The following is a 27,895-nucleotide window of genomic DNA, read 5'->3' as shown; positions in this document are numbered from 1 at the left end:
CAGAAGCCCTTGCCTTGCAGGTGCAGGGTGGCCTCGAGGGAGGGCAGGGTCTGTGCCCAGGGGAGAGGACAACCCCAGGGAGAACCTCAAGGGAAGCAGACGGGGACCAGCACTGCCCACCAGCACCCCGGGAGCCGGTTCTGTTGCTCCTGCCTTAGCAAAGGGGCCGCAGTGCCGCTGGGGGTGCAGGGAGAGGAGTGATGGTGAGGGAGCAGCCCAGCCCAGGAGTGGGGTGACCTTGCGCTCCCACGTCCTCCACCAGACTGAGAGCTACTCCTCCCTGGGTCGGCCTTGGCGTCTGTGCCCCAGTCACCAGGGCTGCTTCTCCCTAACGAGGTCAGCGCCCTCTCTGACACCTCTGAGCTTTGCCAGGCTCCGCATGTGGGCAGCATGAGGATCGAACTTTCTCATTCCTCTGCTTATTTCATGGGCACCAAGGCTCCTCCTTGACAGGTGCTCCTTCCACTCTCCCCCTATCCCTGCGGCTGGCCCATCCTGGCCCGTGGCATAGCAGGCCCATTGCCAATAAGAGCCAGCGGGGAATGGGGAGCCAGTCTGAGTGATGCCGGGAGGGTCGCATCTCCACCTCGGAATCTGCGGTTCTCTCATGGGATTGCGCACCCAGAGGTGACTTCCTACTCTTGCTTAGAGTTGCCGCAAGATGGGGAGACAGCACCCACCTCCCAGGTGCACAGAGCTCCTGGAGGATGTGCGGCCACAGTAAGATGATCTGTCGGCGTCAGCCACGCACCTCGGAGCTGCTCCTCGTCCCAGACTTGCTCCGAGGCCTGCAGAGCGGCCTCTTTCAGAGCTGCTTCCACTATGGGGGTGGTGTTCGGGGAGGCTCCCTCAGTTCCCCCCCAGAGCCCCGCTCGCTCCTGCAGCCCTGGCAGGTTTCTGGTGGGCTTTCTCCACAAGCCCAGCTCAGCTGCAGGACAGCTGCCTGACCTGGGGGTCTTGGGAGTGAGGGAGGCTGGGGGCGGGGGGGAGGGGGGGCGTGCAGTCGAAGCTGGGCCACCGAGTCAACACGTTGGAAGTCCTCTCTGAAAACCCTGCAGCCTGTCTCCTCTCCCTCTCCTGGCAGCCCACCTGCATGGGGCGCCGTCTGTCGGCACTGCATGGGCCAGGGCCCTTCCCCTCCCCACGCAGCCCCTCGTGCTCCGTGTGCGGCTCCTCTCCCCCACTCCCACGCTGAAGGGAGTCTTGGCTCTGTCACAACAGTTCCATCCCTGAGACCCCGTCTGATTGGTCCCCAGCCCCCGACACATGCATGTCACCGTCCTCGGCTGCAGGATTCCGCCGCAGCTTACCCTCCTCCCAGCGTGACACCCACACCTCCGTCCGCACCTCCGAACACCCTCTCTCCTGCTTGCAGAGACCCGTGTACTTCTTAATCGTTGTCCATATCTTTCCCCCAAAAGATTCCTCAATGCTTTTCTTTTCACAAGGGAAAAAAAAAGGAAAAAAAAAACAATGCCAACAGCCCAGCGTCCGTGAGCAACCCAACAGTAACAAAGCATGTGTTCGGGATGGAGGAAGGTAAGGCCACGCGTTTCCATTTGCCGCTTGCTGCTAGGGCTGGGCGGCCGGGATGACTCGAGAGGGGCGGGGGGAGGGCGTGTGTGCACCCCTCCTCCACTCCCACACGCGCTCACTGCTCTGTGTTGGGGGTTAAAGGCGGCACGTAGGAAAGAGGCCAGGACCGGCCAAACCCACCAGACCCTGGTTCTTTCACCAACAGTCACGCTGAAAAAACCCTCTCCCCTTACAACATCACTCATTCACCCCAGAAATGCCTGCTGCACACCAGCTATTTTCTAGGCCTGGTGGTTGGCACAAGGGATACAGAGATAAGGCACAGCACAGGCCCTGGGGGCTCGCCACCTGGATGGGGACACACCTGAGCAGATGTGCGCGGTGCAGCGCGGCCTGGCCAGCTGTGCCAGGGCAGCAGGACGGGCTCACAGGGCAGTGGACACTGTGCTCAGCTTTGGAGGATGAGCGGGTGGTCTGGGGGCTGAGGGAGCCTGGAGAGCTCTAAGAACTTCTCAAGTTCGTTCCTTCATTTCCTCAATTTAGTACCATTAGTGAGGTGAGGCCTGGGGCAGGCCATGAGGGCCATCTATAGAGCTGCGGAGTTTAGGCCTTATCCTGGGTACCGTTAGGAGTCGACGGTTTCTAAGCAGAGGAAGAGCAGGATGAGGTTTGTGCTGTAGGCGGACTCTGGCTTTGGTGTGCTGGCGGGTGGAGAGGGGGGTCTAGAGGTCAGGAGGTCAAAGGGGAAGGTCTCCAGGTGGGAAGTGCAGGCCTCACCAGGCACTGGCAGTGGAGATGGAGAGGAAGGGCGAGGCTGGTCTCCCTGGGACATGGGGCGAGGGAGAAGCCTGCCCACTCCCATCGTGCCCAGGCCTAACTGGTGAAGAGACCACCTGAGCCAGGCAGCTCAGGCTACACCCGGGCTCCAGGAGCACTGCCCCTGCACTGTCACACGGCGGGACGAGGTGCGTCTGCTGGGACTCACTGGGACTCGCGGGGTGGGGTCCCCGAGGCTGCAGGTGGGGGCGCTGTGGGCCTGTGCCAAGGGGCCCTGGGGGGGCCGCGCTTGGGCCCGGGCGCCGGCTCCTCGGCTTCCTTGGCAGTGCAGAGGTGTCAGCACTTCGCATCGAGAGCGTGGGGCCTGTCCCCCAGCTCTGGAAAGGGGCCCACCTTCCCTGTCCTTGTGGCCTTTCCTGCTCCTTCATCTGGGGCTTTCTTCCTTGGGCCTGGTGTCCAGACCCTAAGGAAGCCCCTGCTTTTCTTGCTACTGACTGCCAGTGCTCCCTCCTGCCCTCCTGGCCCTGCTGTCAGCGCCCCCTAGTGCCGGGATGGCTGTGCATGAGGGCAAGGGCCTCTGGAATCAAATGGGGGCCTCAGAGATCTCTCACCAGCTCCTCCGCTTGCTTGTGGGAAAGCAGGGGATGGAGTGCGCTTTCTTGGAGTCCAAAGCTTCCATATAGAAGCCCCAGGGTCTATTCTCTGCTTTCCCGTCCTCACCCTCTCTTGGCACAATGACCTGTACTCCCCAATAGGGTGAGACCGAAGAAGGGGCAAGGAAGAAGAGAGCCCACAGAGTAACCATGTTTTCCGTCCAGGTCTGGATAGCTCTTACTCATCCCAGGAGTGGGCCCACCAGGGCAGCCAGTGTCTCTTGGAGATCAGGGACCATCGTCAGGCCCACTGCCTGTACCCACACTCCCCTCCTCTCACGCCCCCGTCTGCTGAGAGGGTCTGGTGTCCGGCCACACCCTTCCAGATGTGGCTGGTGCAACCTGAAGGCCCCTCACAGCTGGGCCCAGGTGCCTGCTCTGAAGGAGGGCACACAGACTCCCCCACCCCACCCTGCGGCTGCTGCTACTGAGCAGCCTCAGTGCTTTCAGGGTAGCCTGCAGCGAGTGGGGATCAGTGGTTAGTTCCTGGATGGCTGGTAATGGCCAGCCCAGGAGTAAAGGCCATGACCCATTCCTAACCAAAGCCAGCTGTGCTGCATGTGTGTGGCGGCGGGGGGCTGGGAGCGGGCGCAGGCTGGAGATAAAGGTCTCACGCCAGCCGGGACAAGTGGGACAGTCGAACATACCTTGCTGTTTCAAATGACTGTGTTGCAGTCCTGAGCTCCCGGGGCTCCCTCAGTCCAAGACAGGTGTCCCTTGGAGAAGGAAAGGTCACAGGTCACCACAGCTCTCAGAGTCCAACCCGGGATGTGTGTGACCACATCTCAGAGTCCACTGAGGGACTGAAAGGGAATAGGAACCGGCCACTTTCAAAAAGCCACCCAGCAACTCCTCTTTCCTCGCATTCAGCACCCAAGGAAGTCTGTTCACAGCCCACTACCCCGGTACCGGTCTTGGGTCAAGAGATGGTTGGGCAGTAAGGTGCCCACTGCTGATGAGGTGCAAGATGGCAGCATGACTGTGCCAGGCGGGGCCAGGAAGAGGAGGGGGCGGAGCCACCCTGCCTGCCTCCCAGGTCGACTCTGAGCATGGACATTGGGGGCAGGGAGACTCAGGAGACCTGGGGTCTAAGAAGAAGAAAGAAATCCTTTCTCCACTGGACTAGGCCCCTCTCAAACCAGGCTTTCCCTCCTGCCAAAGACGAACCAGGGCCTGGCCAGCAGGCAGATTGCGTGGGCGAGAATGAATGAGCGAGTGGCTGAGCCAGGGTGGGAGCTCTGGGCAGGGAAGGAGAGGTAGGGACAGACCAGTCGGGGAAGCCGCAGTAACCCTGTCCTGGCTTCTCCCCTCCTGCCTGACCTGTAGATCCAGGACAGGAGCCAGTCTTGGAGTCGGGGGAGCATGCAGGCTGTGCATGAGTGTGTGTGCCGGCGTGGGCACACGTCCGCGGTGTGGTCCAGACCAATCGTCAGGGTGGTCGTACTTCTGGCCTAAAGGGGTCCCACAAGGGAACAACTGGAACCCACCAGCCAAGGGAGCTGAGCCTCCCTCCTCCGCGGAGCCTCCCTGTGACCCGAGCTGCCACCTGTCCATCTGGGGAGCATGCGGGGATCCCCTGCAGAAGGATGGAAATGGACCCAGCTGGGCGCCTCCAGACAAGCAGCCCAGCCCCGAGTGAGCCCGACCCCATCCCCAGACCGCACTGACCGGGCCTGGCCCTCTCCTTGTCTTGCAGAACTTCAGCGAGAGGGAAGCATCGAGACTCTGAGTAACAGCTCGGGTTCTACCAGCGGCAGCATCCCAAGAAACTTTGATGGCTACCGATCTCCGCTGCCCACCAATGAGAGCCAGCCCCTCAGCCTCTTCCCTACCAGCTTCTCCTAGGTACCAGCTACCTGCTTCCGACTGGCCGGCCCACTCACCTACTGGAGGAAGGAGAAGCCCCCCTCGGACTCTCCCCTTCAGTCTCTGCTCCTCTTTCACCAACCACCTTCCCCAAGCTTAGTGACAACAGCCCCCTCCCCACCCCACCCCGAGGCCGATGGAGAAGAGACCCCTATCCAAACCACCTCCGTGCCCTCTGACCCCGTCAGCAGGGCTGTGGCCGAAAGAGACTGCAGAAGCGCCGCCCCCTCCTGTTTGCACATGATGTCCGGCATTGGATCCGCTTTTGTATTTTCTAACCCGGGGTGGGGGGAGCGGGGGGCCTGGGTGGGGAGAGGATGTACGGCCTGGCCAGGCATTTCGACCCTGACCGCCAGCCCCAGCCCGCTCCTGGCTGTGGCTTACACTGCCCAGCTTCCCTTGGTCAACTTCCCTCTGGAATGGGGTGAATGGAGGCCCAGAGTATCAGGGAAGGAGAAAGGAAGGAGAAGCCCTCCTCCTCTTCCCTTTGGCTCATGGGAAGGATTTGTCTTTCTTGTCTATAAGCCCTTTTACACTGGTCCTGAACTGTTCGGTGAAGGAAACGGTGGTTCCTGAGACCCTGTCAAAAGTGCACGTCTTTCCAATAAATCATGCTGCAACTGGTGTCCACCCGAGCTGCTGGGGGCAGGGTCCTCGCCAAGCGCCAAGCAGAGTCCCAGGCCTGACCCTGTGTCCCTGCTCCCAACACCCCTGGCCTGACATGTGCATGGAGGGAATAGGGAGGAGAATAGAATTTGGGTGGGGCCTGATTTAAATCCATTCTCCAACCTTCCTTCCTGTTAGCAGAACCAGTGAGTTCTGGGGCCATCACAGGCCTGACACTCCCTGTCTGTGGTAGGAGCAGGGGGAGCAAAAAGGGGTGCTAAGCAGAAAGGATAATACTAGCCCTAGTCCCCACTTCTCTAGACCCCAGAGAGGCCTGGGAGGATCGAAGGAAACCTAATGAGCCGGTGTGGTTTGGGGTGAAGTTTAACGTAATAGCCACAATCAGGCCTTCCCATCCAACTCCTGGAGCCCCTGCCCCCTTCACAGGCACCCTCTCCAGCCCTAGCACCCAAGAAGAGATCAGTTGGGCATGTTAGGAGAAGGAGGACCTGAATCACACTAGGTTCTGGAAGCTGAGTACTTGGCCCCACATAGGGTGGCTGGAGCCAGTCCCTTCTGCCTGGGAACCTGCAGGGTGAGAAATCACATGGCAGAGGAAGCATAGGGCAGGTCAGGGGCCTGGGCACAGCCAGCGGGGGCTGCCGAAGGGGCAGCAGCTTTTCCCCGTTTTGAGACATTGATGTGTTGGGCACAGCCTCCACCCAGAGCCAGAACAGTGTTTCAGTTAACAGGGTGTTGGGGGAGGGCTGCCACGAGGCTACCTGTGTATTCTATCCCTGGGCCCTGGGCGGGAGGGGGAGGGGGGAGTCCAGAGCTCTAGGAAGGGTGAGCCCCTGAGAACCCACCCTATGGATGGGGCCAAGATGGAGAGCCAGGAGCGCTCTCCAAGGGAACTTGGAGTCAGGAGTCCTCCCTGGCTCAGCCCTTTCCCTCCACGGGGTGCAAAGCAGCTGTGGCCTCCTCCAGTCAGGGAAAGTGGTGGGTGTAGGGCTGGACTTGCCGGCTGAGCTTGCAGGACAATCTGGTTATTCATCTGCTCACAGCCAGGGCAACTCTTTGAGTATGTGGGGGGAGGGGGAGGATAAGAGAGGCCAGATAAGCTGGCCCCATGGCGGCTGCCACTGGAGCTCAGGTTATCAGAGAGGCCTTGGGCCTGGCCCCTGACTAATTGGGGAGGTTATGGACCCTGCCACAGCCTGTAATCAGCTGGAAGTGAGAGCTGGGCTCCAGGGTGGGGGACCTTACTGCCCATGGCCATGGAACAGCAGCCTCCTCGTCTCTGGAGAGAACACCTAAGGCAACCTCTGCCTCAGCCCCAGCAGACCTCCAGGTGGCATTACCTAGGAGGCAATCAGAACATGCATCTCATTGTGGCCTGACCCCGTGACCTTGAGGAAGCCACGTGACCTCCCTGATTCTCACAGCACTACCTGCTCAACGGACAAATTACTATGGATGTTCTCTCAGTGTGATGGAGGAAAAAATACCTTCCTGGCCTTTGAGGAGGCTGGTGGGAGCTGGGGGGCAGCTCAAGGAGAGAGGGCACTGTCTGGGATTGATCTGAGAAAGAGCCAGGGTCCTGAGGCAACGTGGGGTGCACATGGCGATCTGTCAAACACGACTGCCAGCTCCCCAGGAAGCAAGTGGAGGCAGGCAGCTGCCGTCTGGGACTGGAAATGGCTTCTCGGTGCCGACTTTTCTGATTTTCACAGCTCAGAGACTCTCTAACTAGAAGGTACCTACAAGAGCACTATTTGGTCCTCATTTTGCAAGGACGCCTAAGCCCCAGAGAAGGCCAGGGCTTGCCCAAGGTCACCAAGTCACACAGCTAACCTGCTGGTGCCTATCTGCTCCTTGCTGCCTCACATGAGGGCCCCATTCTGAGCTGACCTGTGCCCCCACAAGATCCAAGACTCTGAGTCTCATCACCCCCATCCGCCTAGCCCCAAGAGCTTCCAGCTCCTCGGCCGAGGATATGTTTATTGATTTTGGAGAGAGGAGAGAAACATCAGTTGCCTCCTGTACAAGCCCCCTCCCTCTGCTCCGCAAAACCTAAACCAACCTTTCGGTGTGCAGGAGGGTACTCCAACCAACCGAGCCACCCGGGCAGGGCCAGGGCCCTGGCCCTGACGGACTTTGGAGCTGCTCTTTGTCCTGGTGTGATAGGGAAGGCAGCCTCCTTCCTGCCGATTTAGAGCTGGAAACTCCAGGGCAAAGAGGAGAACATTCTTGTATGTCTGGTCTTTAAAGCAAGAACCCAGCCTGAGGGTGGCGCCCTGGAGTCTCAGTACTGCCTTCGGGTATGAGCAGGAGTAGCTACCGGGACAGCAGTGATACCAGCACCGAGGAAGTGAATTCCAGCCTAGCTTGTTGTTGCTGTTAATCCTCACTTGAGGGTATTTCCATTGATTTTTTAGAGGGAGTGCAAGGGAAGGGGAGAGACAGAGAACCGCATCGATTGGCTGCCTCCCATAGGGCCCCCCCACCACCACCAGGGCCTGGGATTGAGCCTGCAATCTAGGTAGGTGCCCTGGAAGGGAATCAAACGCAGGACCCTTCAGTCCGGGGGCTCTATGCACCGAGCCAAACTAGCTGGGGCCAACCTCACTCTCCTTTAAGCTCCCAGGGTCTCCCACTGGTAGCTGTGTGGCCTCAGGTAAATTACTGCTCCGCTGGGCTTCAGGGTTTTCATCTGTGAAGGAGGGGGAGGGGGAGGGGGAGCTCCTATCAGCTCCTATCCCTGCTGATAGGAGCAAGGAGGCCAAAGCAGGCAAAGAGGAAACTGTAGGTCAAAAAGGCTAAAGGGTGTTTCGAGGCCCCGGAGGCCAATGGGAGGGACAGGCCAGGTACTCTTCAGCGGGAGCGGGAGGGCGGATGCGGCGCCGTGGCAGCCAACATTGCGGTGCGCTGCCCAGGGAATCCAGGCCCCCAGCTCCCAGCGAAAGCATTTCCAAAAGCGAATCAAGAGCCTGGTGAGGAGCTCGCAGCGCAGACCAGCCCGCCCTCTCTCCGGGCAGGTGGGCTGGTCCTAGGGTCCTCCCTGCGCTGCGCCCCCTTTCTCCAGCCACGAAGCAGCGTGGCCTGCTCACGCTGCCGCGGTCCGGGACACCCGGACCCGACACCCGGACACGTGACCACGCCCATGCACGTGCAGCTTCACAGAGGTGCACCTCACTGTTGCCGACTCCCGACATCTGGGACCCACGGGCCTCAACCCCAGAGCAGCGAATGGTCTGGAGCTCCCAGGGGTAGGGGATCCCCAACACTCCGAGGCTTCAGATCCCCAAAGTGCCGCAGGGACATGTCCTCGGTGGCCAGCTCAGGTGCAGAACGACACCCCTCGAGGGCCAGGTCTGTCCTGTCCTGGGCCGGGCGGGGCTTCGCCTTCACCTCCGCCTGGACGATCGGGTCCTGGCACACGCAGGCCGTGGCTGCCCACGCACTAACCCGGGAAGAGGTCGCGCCTCCTGCTCTCCCCCCCCTCCCCCAGCCCCCCGCACATCCCAGCCACTTGGCCCAACCCTGCACCGGGTAATTGGGTCGGGAGGGAGGCGACGGGCGGGCGGCGACTCCAGGGAGACTACGCGCCTGTCAGCTGCAATTTGTCTAAGTGGACGGGACAGGCCGGGCCGCTGCGGGCCGGGGTCAAGGAGGCCTCGGCCCCCACCCCAGCCAGACCCGGGACCGCGGGGGAGCCAGGCCGGGCGCTAAACGGGGCTGGCTGGCGCCACGGCTCGGGGAGGCGCGGATACGGCCTCGAAACCGGGGATGGGAAGCAACTCTGTGTGTCCGCCCACAGCCAAACACTCACAACCCGCTGAGACCCAGACAGCACTCCACTGTGCTGACACGCAGGGGCCACCCCCACCACCCAAGCCTGGCCTGGGCACAATCCTACACGACTGCGCACTCACACCAGCCCCGAAGCCGGTCCCCGCTCCTCCCCACCAGACACCCCCAAGCCATCCAGGCAGGGCTCGCAGATCCACGCCCAGTCGCACAGATTAAGACACAGGCGGCGACTGGGTCTTTGGGGCAGGTCCTAGCAGTGGCCCTTGACCTCACAGAAGGTGAAGGGGCCCAGGACTGGCGGGAAGCCCAGCCGGGCTCGGGACCGCGGCACCAGCCTGCCCAGGCGGTCCTTGCGGGTTTCCTTATTGCGGGAGCGCAGGGCGCACGGAGCGCGCGCGGGGACCCAGGCCGGGAGCCCGCGCCCGCCCGACGCCGGCCCGGAGGACTTGGGAGAGGGAGGGGCTGCTGAGCGCGCGTCCCCCGCCCGTCTGCGGGGCCGGGCCGATGCGAAGTGACAGGGGCCGGAGCTTTGTTGTGGAGCCTGGGCCGCCTGGCGCCAGCCGCCCCCGCCCATGCCCTCCCCCTCCAGCCCTGGGCGGCTCGCAAGGCGCCCCCCGGGGCCTCTTAAAGAGACACGCACTCTCAGCCCTGGGGACCCCCCAGAGGCTCCAGTTCCCCCGGCCGAGAAGAGGGGTAGACCCAGGTGAGGGAGGGGCCGAGCGGGCGGGGGCGCCGCAAAGAGCCGCACGCACGGGGCCGCCTGAGCCTCCCCAGCGCGGCTTTTCGAGGCGCCAAGGACAGTCCTCTCTGGAGAGTTTGGCGAGGGGAGGAGGGTGTAGATTCAGACTCTTGAGAGTGGCTGTAGCAAAACGTCGGGTTCGTTGCGGGAGGGTGGGACAGGACAGACGACAGGACAGGACAGACTGCGGAGCCAGGGGCCCAGAAAAAGCCTGCGGCCGCCGGAGGGCTGGTCCGTGGTCCAGTTCCTGTGGCCAGGTGGGGGCCTGGTCCCCAAATGCAGCCGCTGCATTGTCGCCGCCGGGTCTCTTGAGCAAATAATCCAGGCCAAACTCTCTGGGCCTTGAACCCTGGACAAGCTACGGACCTTCCCCAGGAAAATGTCCACATTGCACACAGCTAGGTGTACACACATTCTTACAAGTACGAACGCACTTGCACATACACGACTTTGCAAATGGATTCACGGGTTTCCAGGCCCTTCCCTGGGTCCCGGCCAAGCTCCGCTGCCTTGGCTACCATCTGGCACCTCGCGGATGGCGAGAACCTGTGCACACACATCCCTCCCGAGGGCCACATCCTGCCCAAGATGGACCCAGCAGGGCTTTCCCTGTTCAAAGCTGCAACGGATCCTGCCCCGGCTGCGTAGACTGCACAGCGCGGAGTCGAAGATTCGTTCTGGACAGAAAAGAGGATCTAAGTGAGGGGTGTGGGAGCGGCGCCCCTTTGAATGCTGGGTAGGGGAGTTCCGGGAGCACCAGGGCCGGCTGGGAAAACAGAAAAACGGTCGCGGAGGTCCAACAGCTCTGGCGGTCCTGAACCCAAATGCTAGGGACGAGAGGGCTTTCCATCCCAGATCCAAGTGCGCAGCAGCCAGCCAGGTGCACTGAGATTGGGTGTGCGCCGCAGATGACGGGCCAGGCTGCCTGGACACTGCTGGGTGTGGGCTGTACGCGCCCACCGTGCGGGCACTGGGCCTGTGCCCGCCGCACTCACCCGCACTTGCATTGGTTGTGCGGGCAGGTGTCCGTCTCGTCCTTACCGGGAATCAGTCTGAGTGCTGGCGCCCAGGCGTGATTCCAGGCAGGTGTGTGGCCGCTTCACTCTCTAGAAGCGCGCCTCAAGGTGCTGCTCCCGCTGCGCACAGAGGGCACCATCACACAGGGCGTAACACACTCACACACACGCATCGCGGGGTGGGGGAACACGGGGGCTGCCGGAAAACCGGACTGTTGGCGCGCACCTGTGGTTGAACACGTGCGTTTTGCCACCCGGAGGAGAGTGATCAACCACAGGTGCGCGCCCACATTTGGACCCCACTGCTCCGCACTCCTGGACTTGGGGGAAAGTGGCGGAGAGTGGATGGAGGATGCCTGTGTTGAGGATGATGGAGACTTTTGTCTCCAGTACCGGATGCGGCGAAAATGAGTTGGGTTTCGGGTCAAGAATCGGGGGCCGGGATTGGCCGCCTTGTGCTGGGCGAAAGGTGCGCTCCCTTCCTGGCCCCGAGAACGCCCGCCCTCGGAGGGCCCAGGGCTGGGTCCGGACGCAGACCTGCTAAGTTCCGGGCTGGCCCAAACTCCAAGTTCCTCCTGAGTCCTCCAGCGACCGGAGGCGCGGGCTAAGGGGTCCCCGCGTTTCCGGAGGGCAAGGCCGCGCGTCCCGCTCCCGCCCGCGCCGGCCCCACCAGCTCTGCCACGGCTCCACTCACCGGCTCCCGCCACTTGGGTTCCACTCCGGGACCTCGCCCGCCCACCGGCCTCTCTTTCCAGCACCCGCAGCCTCCCTCCGGAGTGCAGGGGCCCCGGGCGGCGCCGCGGCCGGGAGCGGGGTCGGAGGCCAAGCTGTGGAGCGGGCCAGAGCGTCCAGGCAGCCGCACGCAGGCGGAGGGCGCCCTCTCTCCTCTCGGGGCCATGTCAATGCTTTGCACTTGGGGCCGGCGAGCGGCTGGGGGTCCTTTCTCAGGGCCCTGAGACCTGGGCGCCCCTCGTCTCAAGCCCGTGAGGCGGGTCGGATCCGCCAGCCGCGCTCCCTGTACGGGCGCGGGCGGCCTCGGGCTCGGGCGCGGGGTGGGGGCCGGGGCAGGGGGAGGGGTCTCAGGGCCCGCTGGCCCGTCATTGGTTAATATTTTATTCTGTTGACATGTTTTCTTACTGCTGAGGCTTCCGACACCTTCTCCCCGGCCCCCCCCTCCCGGCCGGAGCTTGGCCTGAGCTGTCAAAACCCCGCCCCCGGAGACCCACAATTGGTCCAAAAAGCGTAAAATCAGCAATCAAGGGGGGCCTGGCTCGTTAGCGCAGGGGATCCGAGCAGGGCAGGACATGTGAGATAGTCACAGTTTCCCAGAGATCACGACAAGATCTAACCAGTCGCGCGTGGTCACCGGCGCCGGAGCGGGCCAGCCCAGCCCAGCCCCGCGCAGAGCCCCCGCCACCCCCGCGCTCAGAGCCCCGCGCCCCTCGCTGCGCGCCGGACGGGGAGCGGGAGGAGCCGCCGCCGCGCTCGCCACCCGGGTCGCCCTTCCAACTCGCGCGCCGCCGCCCGGGCCGGGGGTCCGAGCCCCGCGCCCCCGGCCCCGGCCCCCCGGCGCCTGGGCCGGATGTCCCGATGAGAGAGCCGGCGCTGGCGGCCAGCGCCATGGCTTACCATCCGTTCCACGCGCCGCGGCCGGCCGACTTCCCCATGTCCGCCTTCCTGGCGGCAGCGCAGCCCTCCTTCTTCCCCGCGCTCGCACTGCCGCCCGGCGCGCTGGCCAAGCCTCTGCCCGACCCGGGCCTGGCGGGGGCGGCGGCGGCGGCGGCGGCAGCGGCAGCGGCGGCCGAGGCGGGGCTGCACGTCTCGGCACTCGGCCCGCACCCGCCCGCCGCGCATCTACGCTCGCTTAAGAGCCTGGAGCCCGAGGACGAGGTGGAGGACGACCCCAAGGTGACGCTGGAAGCCAAAGAGCTGTGGGACCAGTTCCACAAGCTGGGCACCGAGATGGTCATCACCAAGTCCGGGAGGTAGGGCGGCCCGCTGGCCGGGGGGCGCGCGGGCGGGCGGGCGGGCTGGGGGACCCGACAGCACCCGCCTGCGCCGAGCCTGCCGCCCGGCGCTCCCGGCTCGGGCCGGCGCCATGCGGAGCTCCACAGACAACCAAGTGACTTTTCTCATTTGGCACCGAACGGTATTTTAAGAACTAAAACATCGAATTCTCCCGAATGAAGTAAAACGAAAACGTGCTCCTAAAGAATAGTTCCAACCCTTCTGCGTCCCACGGCGGAGGAGGCCCGCGGCTCGGCCCCGGCGGGTCTCGGAGGTCTCGGCTGCAACTTAGCCCCGCGGCCTTGCTCTCCTGCCTCCCAGTCTGGCTTAGAGCTCGGGGAGACCCGGCGTCTCCCGGACTTTCTTCCGATCCTGGAGCCCAGCATGGCACCCGCACCCTGCTAGATCCAGGCTGGCCCGCTGGTTCCTCCCGACCTGACCGCTCGGGTCCCGACAGCGACCGCGGAGCCAGCCCAGCCGCAGGCAGCCCTGACCCGGCCCGGAGCCTCCTCGGGGCCTAGGAGCCAGGAGCTGTGGACACACACGGCCCCAGGCCTTCAAGCCAAAAGGGAGCTGCAGTCCCCAACCCCTCCGCCTTTCCACTCAGCCACAGCCCAGGCCGCAGGCTGCCCTCTTCCCTGGGACTTCAGGGTCAGGGTCCTTGTTGGGCACTGAAACCCAGTTCCCCAGACAAACACCCTCTGGATGCATTCCTGGGAGCTTCTGTCCCAAGTGGGCACCCCCTGAACGACTCCAGGGAGAAGCGGGAGAAGTGACTGTGTTTTCAGAGGGTCTGGATTTCTTGCCTGGACATGGGCTTTCCTCTCAGATGAGGGTGAAAGAGGGTTCCCAGACCCGAACCTAGGGGCTAACAAGAAATGGGATTTTCCACGGGTAACAACCACAGGTGGGGTTTCCCAGGCAGCAGTCAGGGGGCAGAACAGCGACCGGAGGGAAACCCAGATTCGGGGCTCCAGGCCGCGGTGTGTAAGTCCAGGGACACAGAGCTGGGTCCCACGGCGTCTTCCCCTTTCCCTTCCTCGCAGGCGGATGTTCCCTCCCTTCAAGGTGCGCGTCAGCGGTCTGGACAAGAAGGCCAAGTACATCCTGCTGATGGACATCGTGGCCGCGGACGATTGCCGGTACAAATTCCATAACTCGCGCTGGATGGTGGCCGGCAAGGCCGACCCGGAGATGCCCAAACGCATGTACATCCACCCGGACAGCCCGGCCACAGGGGAGCAGTGGATGGCCAAGCCCGTGGCCTTTCACAAGCTGAAGCTGACGAACAACATCTCCGACAAACACGGCTTCGTGAGTGTGGGGCCGGCTTGGGGATGGGGGTCTGGAGACAGCACCTAGCACCCAGCCCAGGGTTCCAGCGAGAGGCAGGCACCTTCCCCAGAGGGGAGCGCTGGCAGAATCCCGGGGTGCCCCTGCAGGTCTCTTGCCCTGTGGTTTCTGCCGGCTGGGCCTGGACCCAGAGGCTCCGCTCTGTGAGCCTGGGGAATGGCAGGTTGGGGGCGGGTAAGTTCCAGGCTGCTCACAATCTGGGCTTGGGTCAGGCCTTCGAAAAGCCCTTCCTGGAGGCCAGTGGGATGCAGGTGCTGTTCTGCAGCCGCTGGTCTTTAGGTGTTGAGCTTGGAAGACCTGCCCATGACCTCAGCTTTTTTCCACCTTTCCTCGCCCAAACTAGGAGATTTAACAGTTAAATCAGCGCTTCCATGCCCTCCCTGAGACCCCCTCCCTCTCCCCACTGTCGGATGAAGACCGGGAGGAGGGAGTTTGGGGGTTCTCTCTGCTTCCGCCTGAGCCCGGCGGCTAATGGAGGGGGAGTTCATGGGGCAGGGGGACTGCCTATTCGTAGTTAGGGCAGCTGGTGAGGCCTCCACGTTCCCAATCTTCTCTCCGTGGGTTTTCTTGGGCTTAGCAATGAGCTTAGGAAGAGGAGTTAAAGTGGCATTGTGAAGGGTTTTTATGCTGTTTCATTTCTGTTTTCACCTCAGGTAAATATTTTCAAATGGAGAGAGAAAGAGAGAGAAACTGTTATAAAGAAAATAGACTGAAAAGAATTATAAATGAGAAAAAAGAGCAGGGGGGAAAAACACAGGAAAAAATAGCAAAGGGAGGTGAGGGGGGAGTAGGGAGAGCAGAATCGCGTGAGAGACAGAACTTTAAAGAGGGGGGTCCCCAGAGGGTGGAAATGCTCCGCAGAAGGCTGGGGGCCGCCGTCTGACCCGCACCCTCCCCGCAGACCATCCTGAACTCCATGCACAAGTACCAGCCGCGCTTCCACATCGTGAGAGCCAACGACATCCTAAAGCTGCCCTACAGCACGTTCCGCACCTACGTGTTCCCTGAGACCGACTTCATCGCCGTCACTGCCTACCAGAACGACAAGGTGCGGGTGGGCGGCCGGCAGCCCCTGCACCCAAGCCCCCACACAGGCTCCAACACTCCACTTACATCCCCCGCTCCGCCTCGCTCCCTCCCAGCCCACTCCCCAGCGCCAAGTCTGTCGTCTGTGAGCGCAGTGCCCACCGAAACCCCCCAGGCTCCCTCCCGAGTCCACAGCACGTAGGTACAGGCTCCCTGGGGCTCGCAACAGCTGGGCGCTCTCTTGGGGTGGGGATGTTTACTTAGCAATTAGCAGAGACTGGGCCCCGCTGACAATTTTACATTTCATTCGTTTTTTTCTTGGCTCCCGGATGGGAATTTAAATGAAGAGAGAGCGGCCCTAGGCAATGTGCCCAGGCGCTCTCAAGGCTAAGAACCTGGGGCACAGTTTCCACTCTCCCGGGGTAGCCAGAGATCGGGACAGGTGACAGCCCCCAAAGCCACCACCTTGAGGCCAGTCCAGGCCCCGGACCACTTGGGAGGTGCTTAGAGATGTTTCCTTCAAGCCAAAGGCCCCCACCCCCACCCCGCCCCGCTTTCTGCTTTCCTATTCCCTCTTTCTAAAGGGGCAAAGCACCACCCCGTTACGTCCGTTCTGTGTGTCTAACTCCCCGGTGAACAAGAGTGTCCGAGTGTCCTGACCGTCCTCCTGTCTTTGTGAACCTGTGAACCGATGTGTACGCTCAGGCATGCGTGCACCATTTGGGGCGTGTGGACGCGTGTTTCCTTGTTTGCTCTGCGGGCACTTGCTGTGTCTGTGTGCGCTTGCGTGTGCGGGGCCGTGAGTGTGACTTGTCTTCTATGGACCCGCGGCCCGCGCGCCTGCTCAGGTGCGGGCGTGTGCGCGCCGGGGCCTGCTTGCGGGTCGGCGAGCCGGGACACATTCCGCTCTGTGCGCACGGCTCTGGGCCTGTGTGTGCAAGTTGAGCGATTCTTCCTCGAATACTTCGGAGGAGGAGAGACCCTGTCGCTTTCTGAGAGGCCCGCCAGCCCGCCACACCTCGCCTCTGGGCTCAGGGCTGCAGGTCCCGGGCGGGAGGGTATCAGGTGGACACTCCCCGGCTCCCCTGTGAGCGCCCCAGGCCAGGCGGCAAGAGCCTCGGCCTGACCTGGCACCGCCCTCTCGGTCCCCGCAGATCACACAGCTGAAGATCGACAACAACCCGTTTGCCAAGGGCTTCCGGGACACCGGGAACGGCAGGAGGGAGAAAAGGTGAGGGGTGCGTGGGACCCGTCCGCGGTGGGTGCGCAGGAGCAGGACGTGGGGGTGGGTGCGCTCCTTCTGACCCGCTCCCTCTGCCCGTCCCAGGAAGCAGCTGACGCTGCCCTCGCTGCGCTTGTACGAAGAGCACTGCAAGGCCGAGCGCGACGGCGCCGAGTCCGACGCCTCGTCCTGCGACCCTCCCCCCGCGCGGGAACCGCCGCCGTCCCCGGGGGCGGCCCCGAGTCCCCTCCGCCTGCACCGGACCCGAGGTGAGGGTCGGGTGGTAGAGCCGACCGGAGGTGGGGGCAGGGGACAGGGAGGGTTTCCTCAGAGCGCAGGCTGGCTCTTTGCTCCGAGTCAGGGTAGCCTTGGGCCCAGGGAAGCGTCTGGGGTTTGGACGCCCCCAGGAGAACGGTCCCTGTAGCCCCAGATCCCGCTGGACTCCGCCTAGGTCCCGGCGCCGTGACTCTGGCGGGAAAGGGAGCTACAGGCTCAGGTCTCCCCTGTGCGTGGGGTCCTGGATTAGGCGACCTTCCCCTGCCCCTTGCCCGACGAGGGTCTAGAAGCCGTCCACTTGCTCTCCCAGACAGCAGGCTTTCCAAGTCTCTCGGACCCGCCCAGGCGCGGGAGAGCCCTCCACGTTGTCTGTTCCTGGCCCCTGTCACCCCGCGTGTCCTCTGTCCCCTGCAGCCGAGGACAAGTCGTTCGCCGCAGACAGCGACCCAGAACCCGAGAGGCTGAGCGAGGAGCGCGCGGGACCTGCGCTGGGTCGCAGCCCGGCCCTGGACGGCAGCAGCCCCCCTCGCTTGACCGAACCTGAGCGCAGCCGGGAGCGGCGCAGCCCGGAGAGGGGCAAGGAGCCGGCGGAGAGTGGCGGGGACAGCCCCTTTGGTCTGCGGAGCCTAGAGAAGGAGCGGGCGGAAGCCAGGAGGAAGGACGAGGGGCGCAAGGAGGCGGGTGAGGGCAAGGAGCCCAGCCTGGCACCGCTGGTGGTACAGACAGACAGTGCGTCCCCCCTGGGCACCGGCCACCTCCCGGGACTGGCTTTCTCCGGCCATCTGCACGGGCAGCAGTTTTTCGGGCCACTGGGGGCCGGCCAGCCGCTCTTTCTGCACCCGGGACAGTTCGCCATGGGCCCTGGAGCCTTCTCCGCCATGGGCATGGGTCACCTGCTGGCCTCGGTGGCAGGCGGTGGCAATGGCGGGCCAGGGGCCACCACCGGGCTGGACGCAAGCGGGCTGGGCCCCACGGTCAGTGCAGCAAGCACCGCCGCCGCACCCTTCCCATTCCACCTCTCCCAGCACATGCTGGCATCTCAGGTAAGGCCTGTGATCTGGTGGCATCGCAATGAAGGGAGGAGAAGCAATGTGGGTGGCTGGGGTGGGCATAGGGCTTGAGGGTGCTGTGGTGGGCAAGGACTCCTGGGAAGACCTGATATACACTCTTTAGGACACCTAGTTCAGGGATACCAAGACTATAGGTCCAGGGTCTGGCCAGGGTGCTCCTCCAACTCCTGTGTGACCTTGGGCAAGTCCCTGACCCTCTCTGGACCCGTTTCCTTCCCTATAATAACAATAAAATGAAGCACCCATTCGATTCTTCCTGTTCTGACAGACTGGGGCTGCACCTGGCTTTTGGAAAGTCCACTTTCTTGGCCTCCGGACATTTTCCTTGGTAACAAAGACCCTTGGCTCCCTGTCAGTCCCTGAAAGGCCAAGGTGGCTGGACAAAGCGAGTAGGAAAATATTGTCCAATATTTTCTGGACAATTGACCACCAAACGACCCACCTCCAGGTGTGTTTTCCAGGCCTCCAGGAAGTCCTCTGACCTGACCAAGGACAGGGGAGTTCCTGATCCCATCTTGGGTCTCCAAACTCCCCAGCCACACATCTCGGGGAAGAGGAGCTCGGTTCCCCAGGCCCAGGTTGAAATTCTGAGCTCCCAGGGGAGAGTTTATTAAATTGTGGCCAACAGCAGAATAAGGAGATCCGATGAGGAGTGCGGCCTCTTTGGTTGCTTGGGTGGAATATTCCCTGTGGAAAGATTTGGATTCTCTTCATTCATTTTATCCCCTCTGAGGTTTCTGGCAAATTGAACCCTTGAGATCATATCTAACGGGAAGGAAAATAGGAGTTCGGGTCTGAGAAGGCTCCTTTGGTTCAGAAGCAAATATTTTTTAAAGTGGGGGAGGAGATGCTGAAATAGGTTTTAAACAGCTTAGTGGGGTGGGGGAGTGCTTGAGGCACTAACATCACATACCTAGGGCTCTGAGCTGGCAAGGAAGCATCTGGAAAATAGAGTTCAGGGCCTGGAGTTGGGATCTGAACCCTTGGTTCTGCATGTATGTGAATGCGTCCTCCCCAGACAAATTCTGGTGACAAGCACGGGCATCATAGAGGTCCTGGGGAAGTCACGGCTTCTACACACAGCCTGGTCAACAGGTGCAAGGCCGGGGTGAGAATACCCAGCACTCGGGGAGGCATCCCTTGGTACAGGGCTAGGAGTTAAGTACCCGAACCAGGGTAGCCCACTCCTGGCCATCAGGTAGAGCCAAGTGAGGAGAGCTGATGCCAACCTCCCTCCTCCCAACTTGGAATGCCAGGTCCGAGTGCCTAGTAGGGCTTGACCTTCTAGGAAGGGTATTTTTTCATTTCTGACTAAGCTACTTCTTTTTTTCTTCCCGCCTGAGCCAGGCCTGTGTCTCCCTAGCAGCCCAGCACAGTCCGCTCCCTGCCCTCCTCCCTGTACCCACAGACTCTGGGGAGGGAGCCATTATTTCAAAGGTCACATAATCCAAAAGTCGGGCCTCGTGGACTCAGGTGGTGTTTATCCAAGGTTTCCTGGCTACTGTGCTTTCCACAGGCAAAGACTGCATTCCTTCCTCAGCTGCCACTGAGGTGCCGCCAGGAGTTCTTTATGGAATATTCAGGCCAGTTTATAAACTGATTGGCACCTGTACCCTCCTCCCCGCCCAGGCGGAGACCTCTGAGCAGGTGGGCAGGCAGAGGGAGACTTCACAGAGCTCCTCCCCCCATGCCTGTGCTTCCTCCACCCTGTGGGGCACCTGCACAGAGCAGGGCTGGGGAGGACGCTGTTCCAAGTGAGCAGAACTCCCCAAGACAACCACAGCCGCCTGCTTGCCACCTGGACCCACGCCTGCCCTGTTTCCTCCCTCTCGGCCTTTGCCTAGGCCAGTGCGGCGGCCTGGAATGTCCTAACCTTATGCCGACTGGCACAGAGCGTGGCGCTAGGCCTTTGTGTCAACTTGAAGTGAGCTCCCCTTCTAACTGGGTTTGGCCATGGGCCTAGGCTCATGCCTGACTGTGCTGCTTGGGGGTATAGTTATGTGAGCTCCAGCCTTCTAGTCCTGAAACAGTGGGGAAGGAGTCCTCGTTGTAGCACCACCCCCAGCACCCAGCTCACCCTCAGACACCTCAGGCGGGATGCCTAACCTCTGTGTTGTTCCTTTTCTTCCAGGGAATCCCAATGCCCACTTTCGGAGGCCTCTTCCCCTACCCCTACACCTACATGGCCGCCGCCGCGGCCGCCGCCTCCGCTCTACCGGCCACCAGCGCCGCCGCCGCTGCCGCTGCCGCCGCTGGTTCCCTCTCCCGGAGCCCCTTTCTGGGCAGTGCCCGGCCCCGCCTGCGCTTCAGCCCCTACCAGATCCCAGTCACCATCCCGCCCAGCGCGAGTCTCCTCGCCGCTGGGCTGGCGGCGGAGGGCTCCAAGGCGACCGGCGGCAGCCGGGAGCCCAGCCCGCTGCCGGAGCTGGCTCTCCGCAAAGTGGGAGCCCAGCCCCGCGGCGCCCTGTCGCCCAGCGGCTCCGCCAAAGAGGCGGCCAGTGAACTGCAGAGCATCCAGAGACTGGTGAGTGGGCTGGAGAGCCAGCGAGCCCTCTCCCCCGGCAGGGAGTCGCCCAAGTGACGGCGCCCGGCCGCTCCGCCGCCACGCTGGCCTCCCGGGCTGCCTGCTCCTGCTGCTGGGGACCTGCGCGGCACAGAATGGGTATTTATTTAAAGAAAGGAGCAAACCCGGCTGCAGCAGCCGGAATAGAGCCCCCCCAGCCAGCGGGGGCTGGGCCGCGTCCCTGGCCCTCGCAGGGAGCCCCGCTCCGGGATCGCAGGTGCCGTGGAGCCCTGGACTCGGTCCAGGTTCGCTCCAGTCGTCGGGGCCATTGTCCGGGTCCTCCCGCGCGGTGGGGAGACCTCACCCCCAGCCCAGCGGTCTCTTCAGGAGCCAGAGGGTGCAGGGGTGAGTGTGGGGACTTCCGAGGGAATCCCGGAGGCCTGGCCTCCTGCCCGGACCGCCTGCAAACCTGGGCTGCGGGGTGCTGGGCCCGTGAAGACGGAAGGCAGTGTAGACGGGAGCTGGGAGGGGCCGTTCCTTTTCGTCCTTGCACCCCTTCCCCCGAGAGCCAGGAGCCCCTGCCACCCTGGGCCAGCGGAGGGAGTGGCACTCTGCCTTGAGTCCCCAGGGGGAAAAGAAAGATATTTATGAAATAAATGGTAATTTGTGTAAATATGCTTTAAGATTCCCAGAATATGCAAATTGGTATTAATTTATTCAAAGGTGTACATTGCTGTGTACATACTATGTAGAGATGAACTCATAGCATTTAATTTTTCTCATTTGACGTGAGCATCTATGTTGTACAGGGCTGGGGGGTCCTCGGCGGCCGGAGGCCCCGCCCCCGGAAGAGCTCCCACCCCCGGCCCCTCGGCCCCTCCACCCCGGCTTTGCTCGCCTGGCCCGCGGGCTCCACCTCAGGTTTTCACTTTTCTCTCCGGAGCGAGATGAAACAACAACAACAAAAAAAACAAAACGAGAGAAAATAAAACGCGAGAAAACAATAAAACGCTACAATGCGAAGTGAACGGCGGCGCTGTGCGCTCTGTGGTCCGCGGGGGCTGGGGCGCGGCTGGGGAGCCAGGAGGGGCTGGAGGCGGAGGCCAAAGGCTGGGCGCCCGGCTCGGCGGCAGCTGCAGCCCCGGGGCGGCAGCGGGGCCCGGGCGCGGGCGGAGCTGCGAAGCCGGGCGGCGCCGGCGCGGGCCACGCGCGGGGCTGGGGCTGGGCTGGCGGGCGCCGCGCGGAGCCGCCTGGAGCCGGGAGCCCCCGGCGCTCCCAGCGCGCACGGCGTCCCAGGCCGGGGGCCGGGCTCCCTCTGCTGGCCGCTCGCCTCTGTCCGGCGCCCCACCCACTCGGCGGCCTCCCGGCTCCCTCTCTGGGGCACCCTAGTGGGACCGCAACCCCTTTTAGCGCTTCTGGGTAGGTGGGGCTGGTAGGCGGGGGGTCCCTCTCTCTCCTCCGGGGAGAGGTTTGGCCGTGGTCCCCCAAATACCGCAGACCCTAGAACTCTTCTCCACCTCCATCTCCGGAGCCTCAAAAAGAAACATTCCGTGCCAGGGCTGTTGGCTCCAGTGGCAACGTTTAGCCTGACAGTTGTCCCGTGTAACTTCTCTGACCCTCTGGGCGGTGTGGGGCGTGTGGGTCAATAGGCTATTCCTTTCCTGCCTCAGTTTCCCCCGGACAACAATGGACCCGTCAGGGAACTTCTCTGCGAGTCCCGCTGTGTCGGTCTCCGTGAGACCGGTCCTTCCCCAGACACTCCTGCAGGGACAGCTGCCTCCTGCCCCCATCCCGCGAGCTGGCCAGGGCTGCACCTTCTGCTCTTCGCCCAGCCAACCCGTCTCTGCGGCCCCAGATACCGGCAGTGGGAGGGGGAGGAGCTGGACCGCCCATCTCTCCCTCAATCCCCGCCCCCGTGGTCTCTCCGTCATTGAGACCCCAGTTCTCTCCTCATTTTTTCTTTATTTTTTGTGACTTTTTTTTTACATTCAATACGATTTCCTATTAGTTTCAGGTGTACAGCATAGTGGTTCCGCAATCATACTTCACAAAGTGGTTTCCCGATATTTCAAGTATCCACCTGGCACCATCCGTAGTTACCACAACAGTACTGACTGTATTCCTTCCCTATGCCGCACTTCGCATCCTACAAGTTTGTACTTCTTAATCCCTTCACCATGTTCACGCCGTCCTCCCGCGCTCCCCCCTCTGCCAACCATCGGTCTGATCTCTTCATCTAAAGTCCCCGTTCCCCCCTCTTTAAGCCTTAGGGATCTGGGACGCCCTGGGACTTTGGAGGGCGGCGGGCACTGGCCCTCACCCCGCCAGGGACACCAGGGACGGTGATACGGAGAAAGGGTGGAGGTGGAGGTGGAACTGACAGTATCTGGGCCTCCCAGCTCCCAGGACATCTTCTTGGGCCAACACATTTGCCGGGAAAGAGAACGATGCCGCCTTTTCCAGGGAGGGAGCCAGCCCCTGACCACGCTGACCTTGCTAGGGCCCCGGCCAGTGAACGAGTGGCGGGCGCTGAAGTCTGTCCCAGCCCCCAGAGTGGGCTCCAGCGCCCCGGCCTCTGACCTTGGGGCGGACGGAACAGCGAATGGGGCAGCCCAAGGACGGCCTGAGACCCCTTTCTCAGCCCAATAGAATCCCTCATCGACAGTGTACTTATTCGACGGGGCTTTGGGGAAGGAAAAAAAAAAAGCTTCCAAGACTCAAAGAGCAGCAGGAGCGCGCTTGCCTTCCCAGGAGTTTCTCGCCGGCTGCACGTCGAGGAGTGGAGAGAGGCTGCGGTTCACAGCAGCCTGCGGAGCGCGCTGCGGACACCAGGGGGAAGCACCGACCGGGGCCCCGGGAGGGGCGCTGCCGGGGCGGGGCGGGGCGGCGTCGTTGCGGGAGAACCCAGAGGCCCCCAGCCCCGCGCAGTTTGCGGACTTGTTCCCCGTTTCCCGGCCTCCTGGAGTCGCTCCCGCAACGCTCCGCTGGGTCACAGCTGCGAGTCTGAGTTCGGTGCGGGAACCGCGCGGCCGGCGGGGCCTAGCCCCAGACAAAGGCCAGGCCGCTTCCTGGCCCAATTAAGCCACCCCTTTCAGCCCTCTTTGTTCCCGGGGTTGCCAATTAGCCCAGGCTCCTCGCGTCCCGCCGCTCCGGTGCCCCGACGCCTCCTTAACCCGTTAGGGCCTGGCCCCGGGGCCCTGGACGGCAGAATCGCCAGCTCGAGGCCGTGCGCAGAGGGCTCGTTTGGGGTGACGGGGTCGCTGAGACGGTTGGGAGTGTGATGTGTCACAGCGGGGCCCTGTGCTTCGGGCCGTGCGGCCCGAGGGGATTGTGCGTATAGACTGTGCACCAGCGATACTGTGCAGATTGTGACCTGTGCCTGGGGGTGTGGGTGTAGAGGCTCCGTGGGACCCCCCCAGCGGCTAGGCTGCAAGGATTTCGAGACCTCGAGGACCTCATTTCCCCTTCGGTTAATCCGAGTGTCCCGAGCTTTGAAGCCATTCCTTCCTCTCCCACCCTCCACCCCGCAAACAAATGCTGCGGCGGAGGAATCGAGTAGCTGGCCCTGTCCTACGGAAGGGCGCGCAACTGGGGCCATCTGCCCAGCGTAATGCGAACGCTCACGCAGGACACCCCGTGAGCCAGAGGGCGCATGTAGCTTGGTGACACCGGGACACCCACGGGTGAACAGCCAGCTCGAACCAGCCATCCCAAATTCCCGGGCCTAGGACGGTTCGAGAGACGCAGTCTCTGTGAGACCAAGGTTTAAACTCTGAGCCTGCCCTCCTCCCCACCTTTGGCAAGTACCCCAAAACCAATCCCACTCCGTCGCCTCCTTCACGCTCCTCATCCCAAAGTTTGGAGCAGGCAGGGTCCAGCCAGGAGCTGAGCGCTCCGTGCTCCAGGGACTGGGCAGCAGAGGGGAGGCCCGCGGCCCGGGGAAGGGGCAAAGAGAAAGGATCCTGAGCTCTGGGTGCTCTCTGGGCTCTCCCCGGAGGGACGGGGCAGGGGGCGGGGGGGGGGGGAGGCGCCCTGGGGAGTGCACTGGTCACCCCGCCCTGGATGCGTTGATTTTTCCCTTGGCGCTCCTTTTGGGCTCTCTGGAGGCGCAGATCACTCGCCCCACCCCTCACCCACCCCTCAATCACCGGGTTCCCACAGCCGCTGGCCGCCCCTGTTTTCCCCGCCCTCCTCTCGGGACCCTCCCCAGCTCCTGGCCAGGAGCTAACCTGCAGCTGGCCTGGCCGCGGGCCGCGGCAACTCTCCACGTGCCCACGAGATGGCGCTCCAGACCAGGGGCGGGCGGCGGGCGGCGGCCGGACAGCCCGCCCAGGGAGAGCGGGAGGTGGCCAGAGAGACCCACAGCCAGATGGGCACAGAGACAAACCCACAGACTGACGTAGATCCAGGCCTAGGGACCGCATAGGCAGCCGAGGGACGGAGGCCCTCCGCCGGCCCGAATGGGGCTCTGGACCGGGCTGCAGACGCGTGGACAGGAGCGCCCAAGGCTCCTTCTCCTTGTGCTCCCCTGCGGTGCCAACGCCCTGAGCTGCGAGGCCCCAGGGGCCCCGGCTGCAAACACGGCCAGGCACGCTTTCTCTGTGCCCTGCTGCTGGGCTTGGGGTCCTCACAATCCCTTTCATGGAGGGGGCGGCAGGGTGCCTAATTCGGCCTTCCTGGCTTCTCAGAAGCCGGGCTGTGGGCTTGGAGCAACACCCACACCCACACCCACCCCCACCCCCACCCCCGCCAGAGGAACTGCTCTGGCCTAAGGGCCCAGTCAGAGGTGCGGGGTGCTGCGATAGGAGGCTGAGGAGCTTCTCACCTCCCCCACCGGGTCTCCAAGGTCAAGCCCTGGGCGCTGCTCACCTGTGGTCGGTTGGCCACCAAGGGTCCAGAGTCTTGGAGAGCCTTGGGGTCTGCATTGCTCCAGGGGCAGGTGGTGGGGAATGGGGAGAGCATGCGAATCTCCCTTGGGTTACACGCCACCCCAAGACCTGGGTCAGGTTTGAGTGGGGAGCCGGGGTGTGAGGCCCGGGTCTGATTGCTAGTTTGATTGGGGGCGTGGTTTGGAAGCCTGATTCCAGCTGACCCTCAGGGTTCCCAGATGAGCAGTGGCCTTTTTGCAGATCATCTCCGTCACTGTGGACGAAAGGTGCGCAGCTAGAAAGCAGCCCGGTCCACCCAGCTTCCGTCATCTCCACTGCAGCCGTCACCAGCTTTGTGTGTGGACCCAGCCAGGTGTCCTCCGTGCACTAGGCTTCCAGCTCCTTCCCCTTCGGTGTGGACCGCAGGGTAGGACCACACCTGTGGTTGTTTAATAGTTGCTGAAGCACGGGGGAGAGGTACAGGTCAAGCTGTGGCTCTAGCTGTGCAGCCCTGGACATGTGACTTTCCTCTCTGGGCCCCAGAATCTTGCCTTCTCCTTGTGCTGCCCAGCAGTGCCAACACCCTGAGCTGTGAGGCTCCCCCCACCCCCCATAGTCTGGACTAAAATAAAATTGACCTGTGAATGAGCAGTCGGCCTTGGTCCAGTTGCCAGTGATCCCCAGCCCCAACTTCTTCAGGTAAGAGGCAGGGGCTCTGCTTTCATTCAAGTTTGAGGAACCTACGCCTGGAGGATAGGCGGAGGCACCCACAGACCTAGGCTGTTGTCCCCGAGATTCTTGGGGAAGGGACAGGGCTGGTGGCCAGGATGAATTCACAATTAGAAAATCACATTCCGGGTCCTGAAACCCTTAGGCACTGGCTGTTCTCCACTCCTGGTGGGATGTGTTGGCCACCCCCCACCCCCACCCCCAGCAAACTGCAGGAGAGGCACAGACTGGGGAGGGTGACTTTGGCAGCCAGCATCACAGTGCCTTGACGAATTGTGAGACTTCTTCCCAAAGAGAGAAGGAGGTACTGATGGGGGACATTCAGGCACCTTATTGAAGGGTGCCCCCTAGACCTCATCCCTTACCTGTGTGGGAGGCTTTGTGGTGTGGAGAGCACTTTCACATATGGGCTCTCACTGAACCCTCCCTGGCAAGGTGTTGGTTGCCCATCTCTCCCTCACAGACATGACACTGAAGTCAGGAAGGGAAGGGAAGTGCCCAGGCTTCCAGTAAATAAAGGAAGAGTCTTTCACAATCCCATGGCCGCTCCTGCCAAATGTCAGCTGATGAAGTGATGCTGGGTGAGAGGCAGCCTCAGGGCTGGGAAAGGCCAGAAGGGCTGGAGGGGGCCCTTCTGGAAGGGCCGGGAGGTGTGTCCATGGGAGAAGCAGCCTGACCCAGCCCAAGTCTGGGAGCCCAGGGGAAGGATCGCCTCAAGTCTTGTCAGCCCAGCAAGGCCTGTCAGGGGCTGTGAAAAGCAATAGCCGGGGTGTTGAAGGGTTACCTGAGATGGCACATGGCGGTGCAAGGCTCAGGCGCAGATCATGTTAGCTCTCCTTATTAATGCTTTCCATCCCAAAGAGAATACGATACCCTCTGGCCCCATGGGCGCCTTCTCCTCAGCCATCGGAGGAGCCATGGAACACCCACTCTGGGCTTAACACCGGGCATTTGCTGCTGATTATCAGCACTAGGCAGGGGTATGATTATCCCCATTTTACAGAGGAGGAAACCAAGGCTCAGACCTGCCCACCATATGCAGTTGCTAAGCAGCAGACGAAAGCACACCAAGGCCTGGCCGACCCCAAGCCTGCGCTCTCCTGGCCCCTTCGAGTTCCTGCTGTACAGCCCTGGGCTTCCTGGTCCCACCGGCATTGGGCTCGGCCCCTGTGCAGGCTCTTGTGGGACTGGGTTTTGCTTAGCCCTGGCCTGGCTGGCCGGTTCCTTCATCCTGCCCCAACATTGGGTCTTACTCCCCTCTCAGAGGGGCGGCCCACCCTTCCAGCTTTGGCCCCCCACACTGTCCCAGTGTGCACAGCAGTGCTGGTTTCAGTATTGATACCTCCCATTCTGAGAAACCAGTTGGTTCTGAACAAGTCTCCCAGCAGGTCATCCTCCCACTTACACACAGACCTCCACATACAGATTCACCCGTAGACATACATGCATGCACACACATGGAGACTTATACATAGCACATTAACACCCACCCACACAAAGACTCGCAAATATATATATATACAGACCACCCCTTATACAGACGCACTCACTTAACCACATACAAACACATGCAGACGAGCACACATACATTCATGAGTACAGTTCAGAGAAACATCAGACACTCAAATGCACACTCACTCTCCCCAGTTTGCTGGGGCCAAGCCCTTTCCCACCCCACTCCTCTGCATTGCCACGTCTCCTCTGGGAGGAGATATGTTTGTTTAAGGTCTCTGTCTCCTAGGAGATCACTGGCTCCCTCAAGGTAGGGCTGGTGTCTGTTTTGCTTTTGTTGGGTGTCCAGACCTAAAACTGCTTAACACATGGTAGGGTGTGGA

The 27,895-nt window shown here is 62.3% G+C and overlaps 2 protein-coding genes and 1 long non-coding RNA gene across 16 annotated transcripts in view; 2 read left to right on the top strand and 1 right to left on the bottom strand.

Moving 5' to 3' along the window:
* Window positions 1-5,456, top strand: part of BCAS3 (BCAS3 microtubule associated cell migration factor) — a 473,254-nt gene extending 467,798 nt beyond the window's left edge. For 8 of the 12 annotated variants that reach the window (XM_036340232.1, XM_036340231.1, XM_036340235.1 and 5 more), the window contains 2 exons: window positions 1,422-1,539; window positions 4,663-5,456. In XM_036340232.1, coding sequence (XP_036196125.1) covers window positions 1,422-1,539; window positions 4,663-4,699 — 155 coding nt within the window. In that variant the 3' untranslated portion in view covers window positions 4,700-5,456. The remainder of the gene's footprint in view (window positions 1-1,421; window positions 1,540-4,662) is intronic. The other 4 variants (XM_036340238.1, XM_036340237.1, XM_036340233.1 and 1 more) reach the window with 2 other exon arrangements.
* Window positions 1-12,775, bottom strand: part of LOC118671660 — a 28,520-nt gene extending 15,745 nt beyond the window's left edge. For 2 of the 3 annotated variants that reach the window (XR_004972805.1, XR_004972806.1), the window contains exons 1-2: window positions 12,636-12,775; window positions 3,614-3,682 (exon numbers count right to left, since the gene is read on the bottom strand). This is a non-coding gene — a long non-coding RNA (uncharacterized LOC118671660). Of the gene's footprint in view, window positions 1-3,613; window positions 3,683-11,700; window positions 12,035-12,635 lie in introns of those variants that run through there. The other variant, XR_004972804.1, reaches the window with a different exon arrangement.
* Window positions 12,282-21,480, top strand: TBX2 (T-box transcription factor 2). The gene is made up of 7 exons (XM_036340249.1): window positions 12,282-12,991; window positions 14,060-14,327; window positions 15,268-15,414; window positions 16,547-16,623; window positions 16,720-16,883; window positions 17,305-17,933; window positions 20,092-21,480. Exons 1-7 carry the CDS (start codon window positions 12,597-12,599, stop codon window positions 20,539-20,541), a joined length of 2,130 nt encoding a protein of 709 aa, XP_036196142.1. The 5' UTR covers window positions 12,282-12,596; the 3' UTR covers window positions 20,542-21,480.
* Window positions 21,481-27,895: the final 6,415 nt, after the last annotated feature.

Source organism: Myotis myotis, unplaced genomic scaffold (genome assembly GCF_014108235.1).
Source record: "Myotis myotis isolate mMyoMyo1 unplaced genomic scaffold, mMyoMyo1.p scaffold_m19_p_17, whole genome shotgun sequence".
NCBI lineage: Eukaryota > Metazoa > Chordata > Mammalia > Chiroptera > Vespertilionidae > Myotis > Myotis myotis.
The sequence above is the reverse complement of the archived record's forward strand: the minus strand, read 5'-3'. Positions and strand labels throughout refer to the sequence as shown.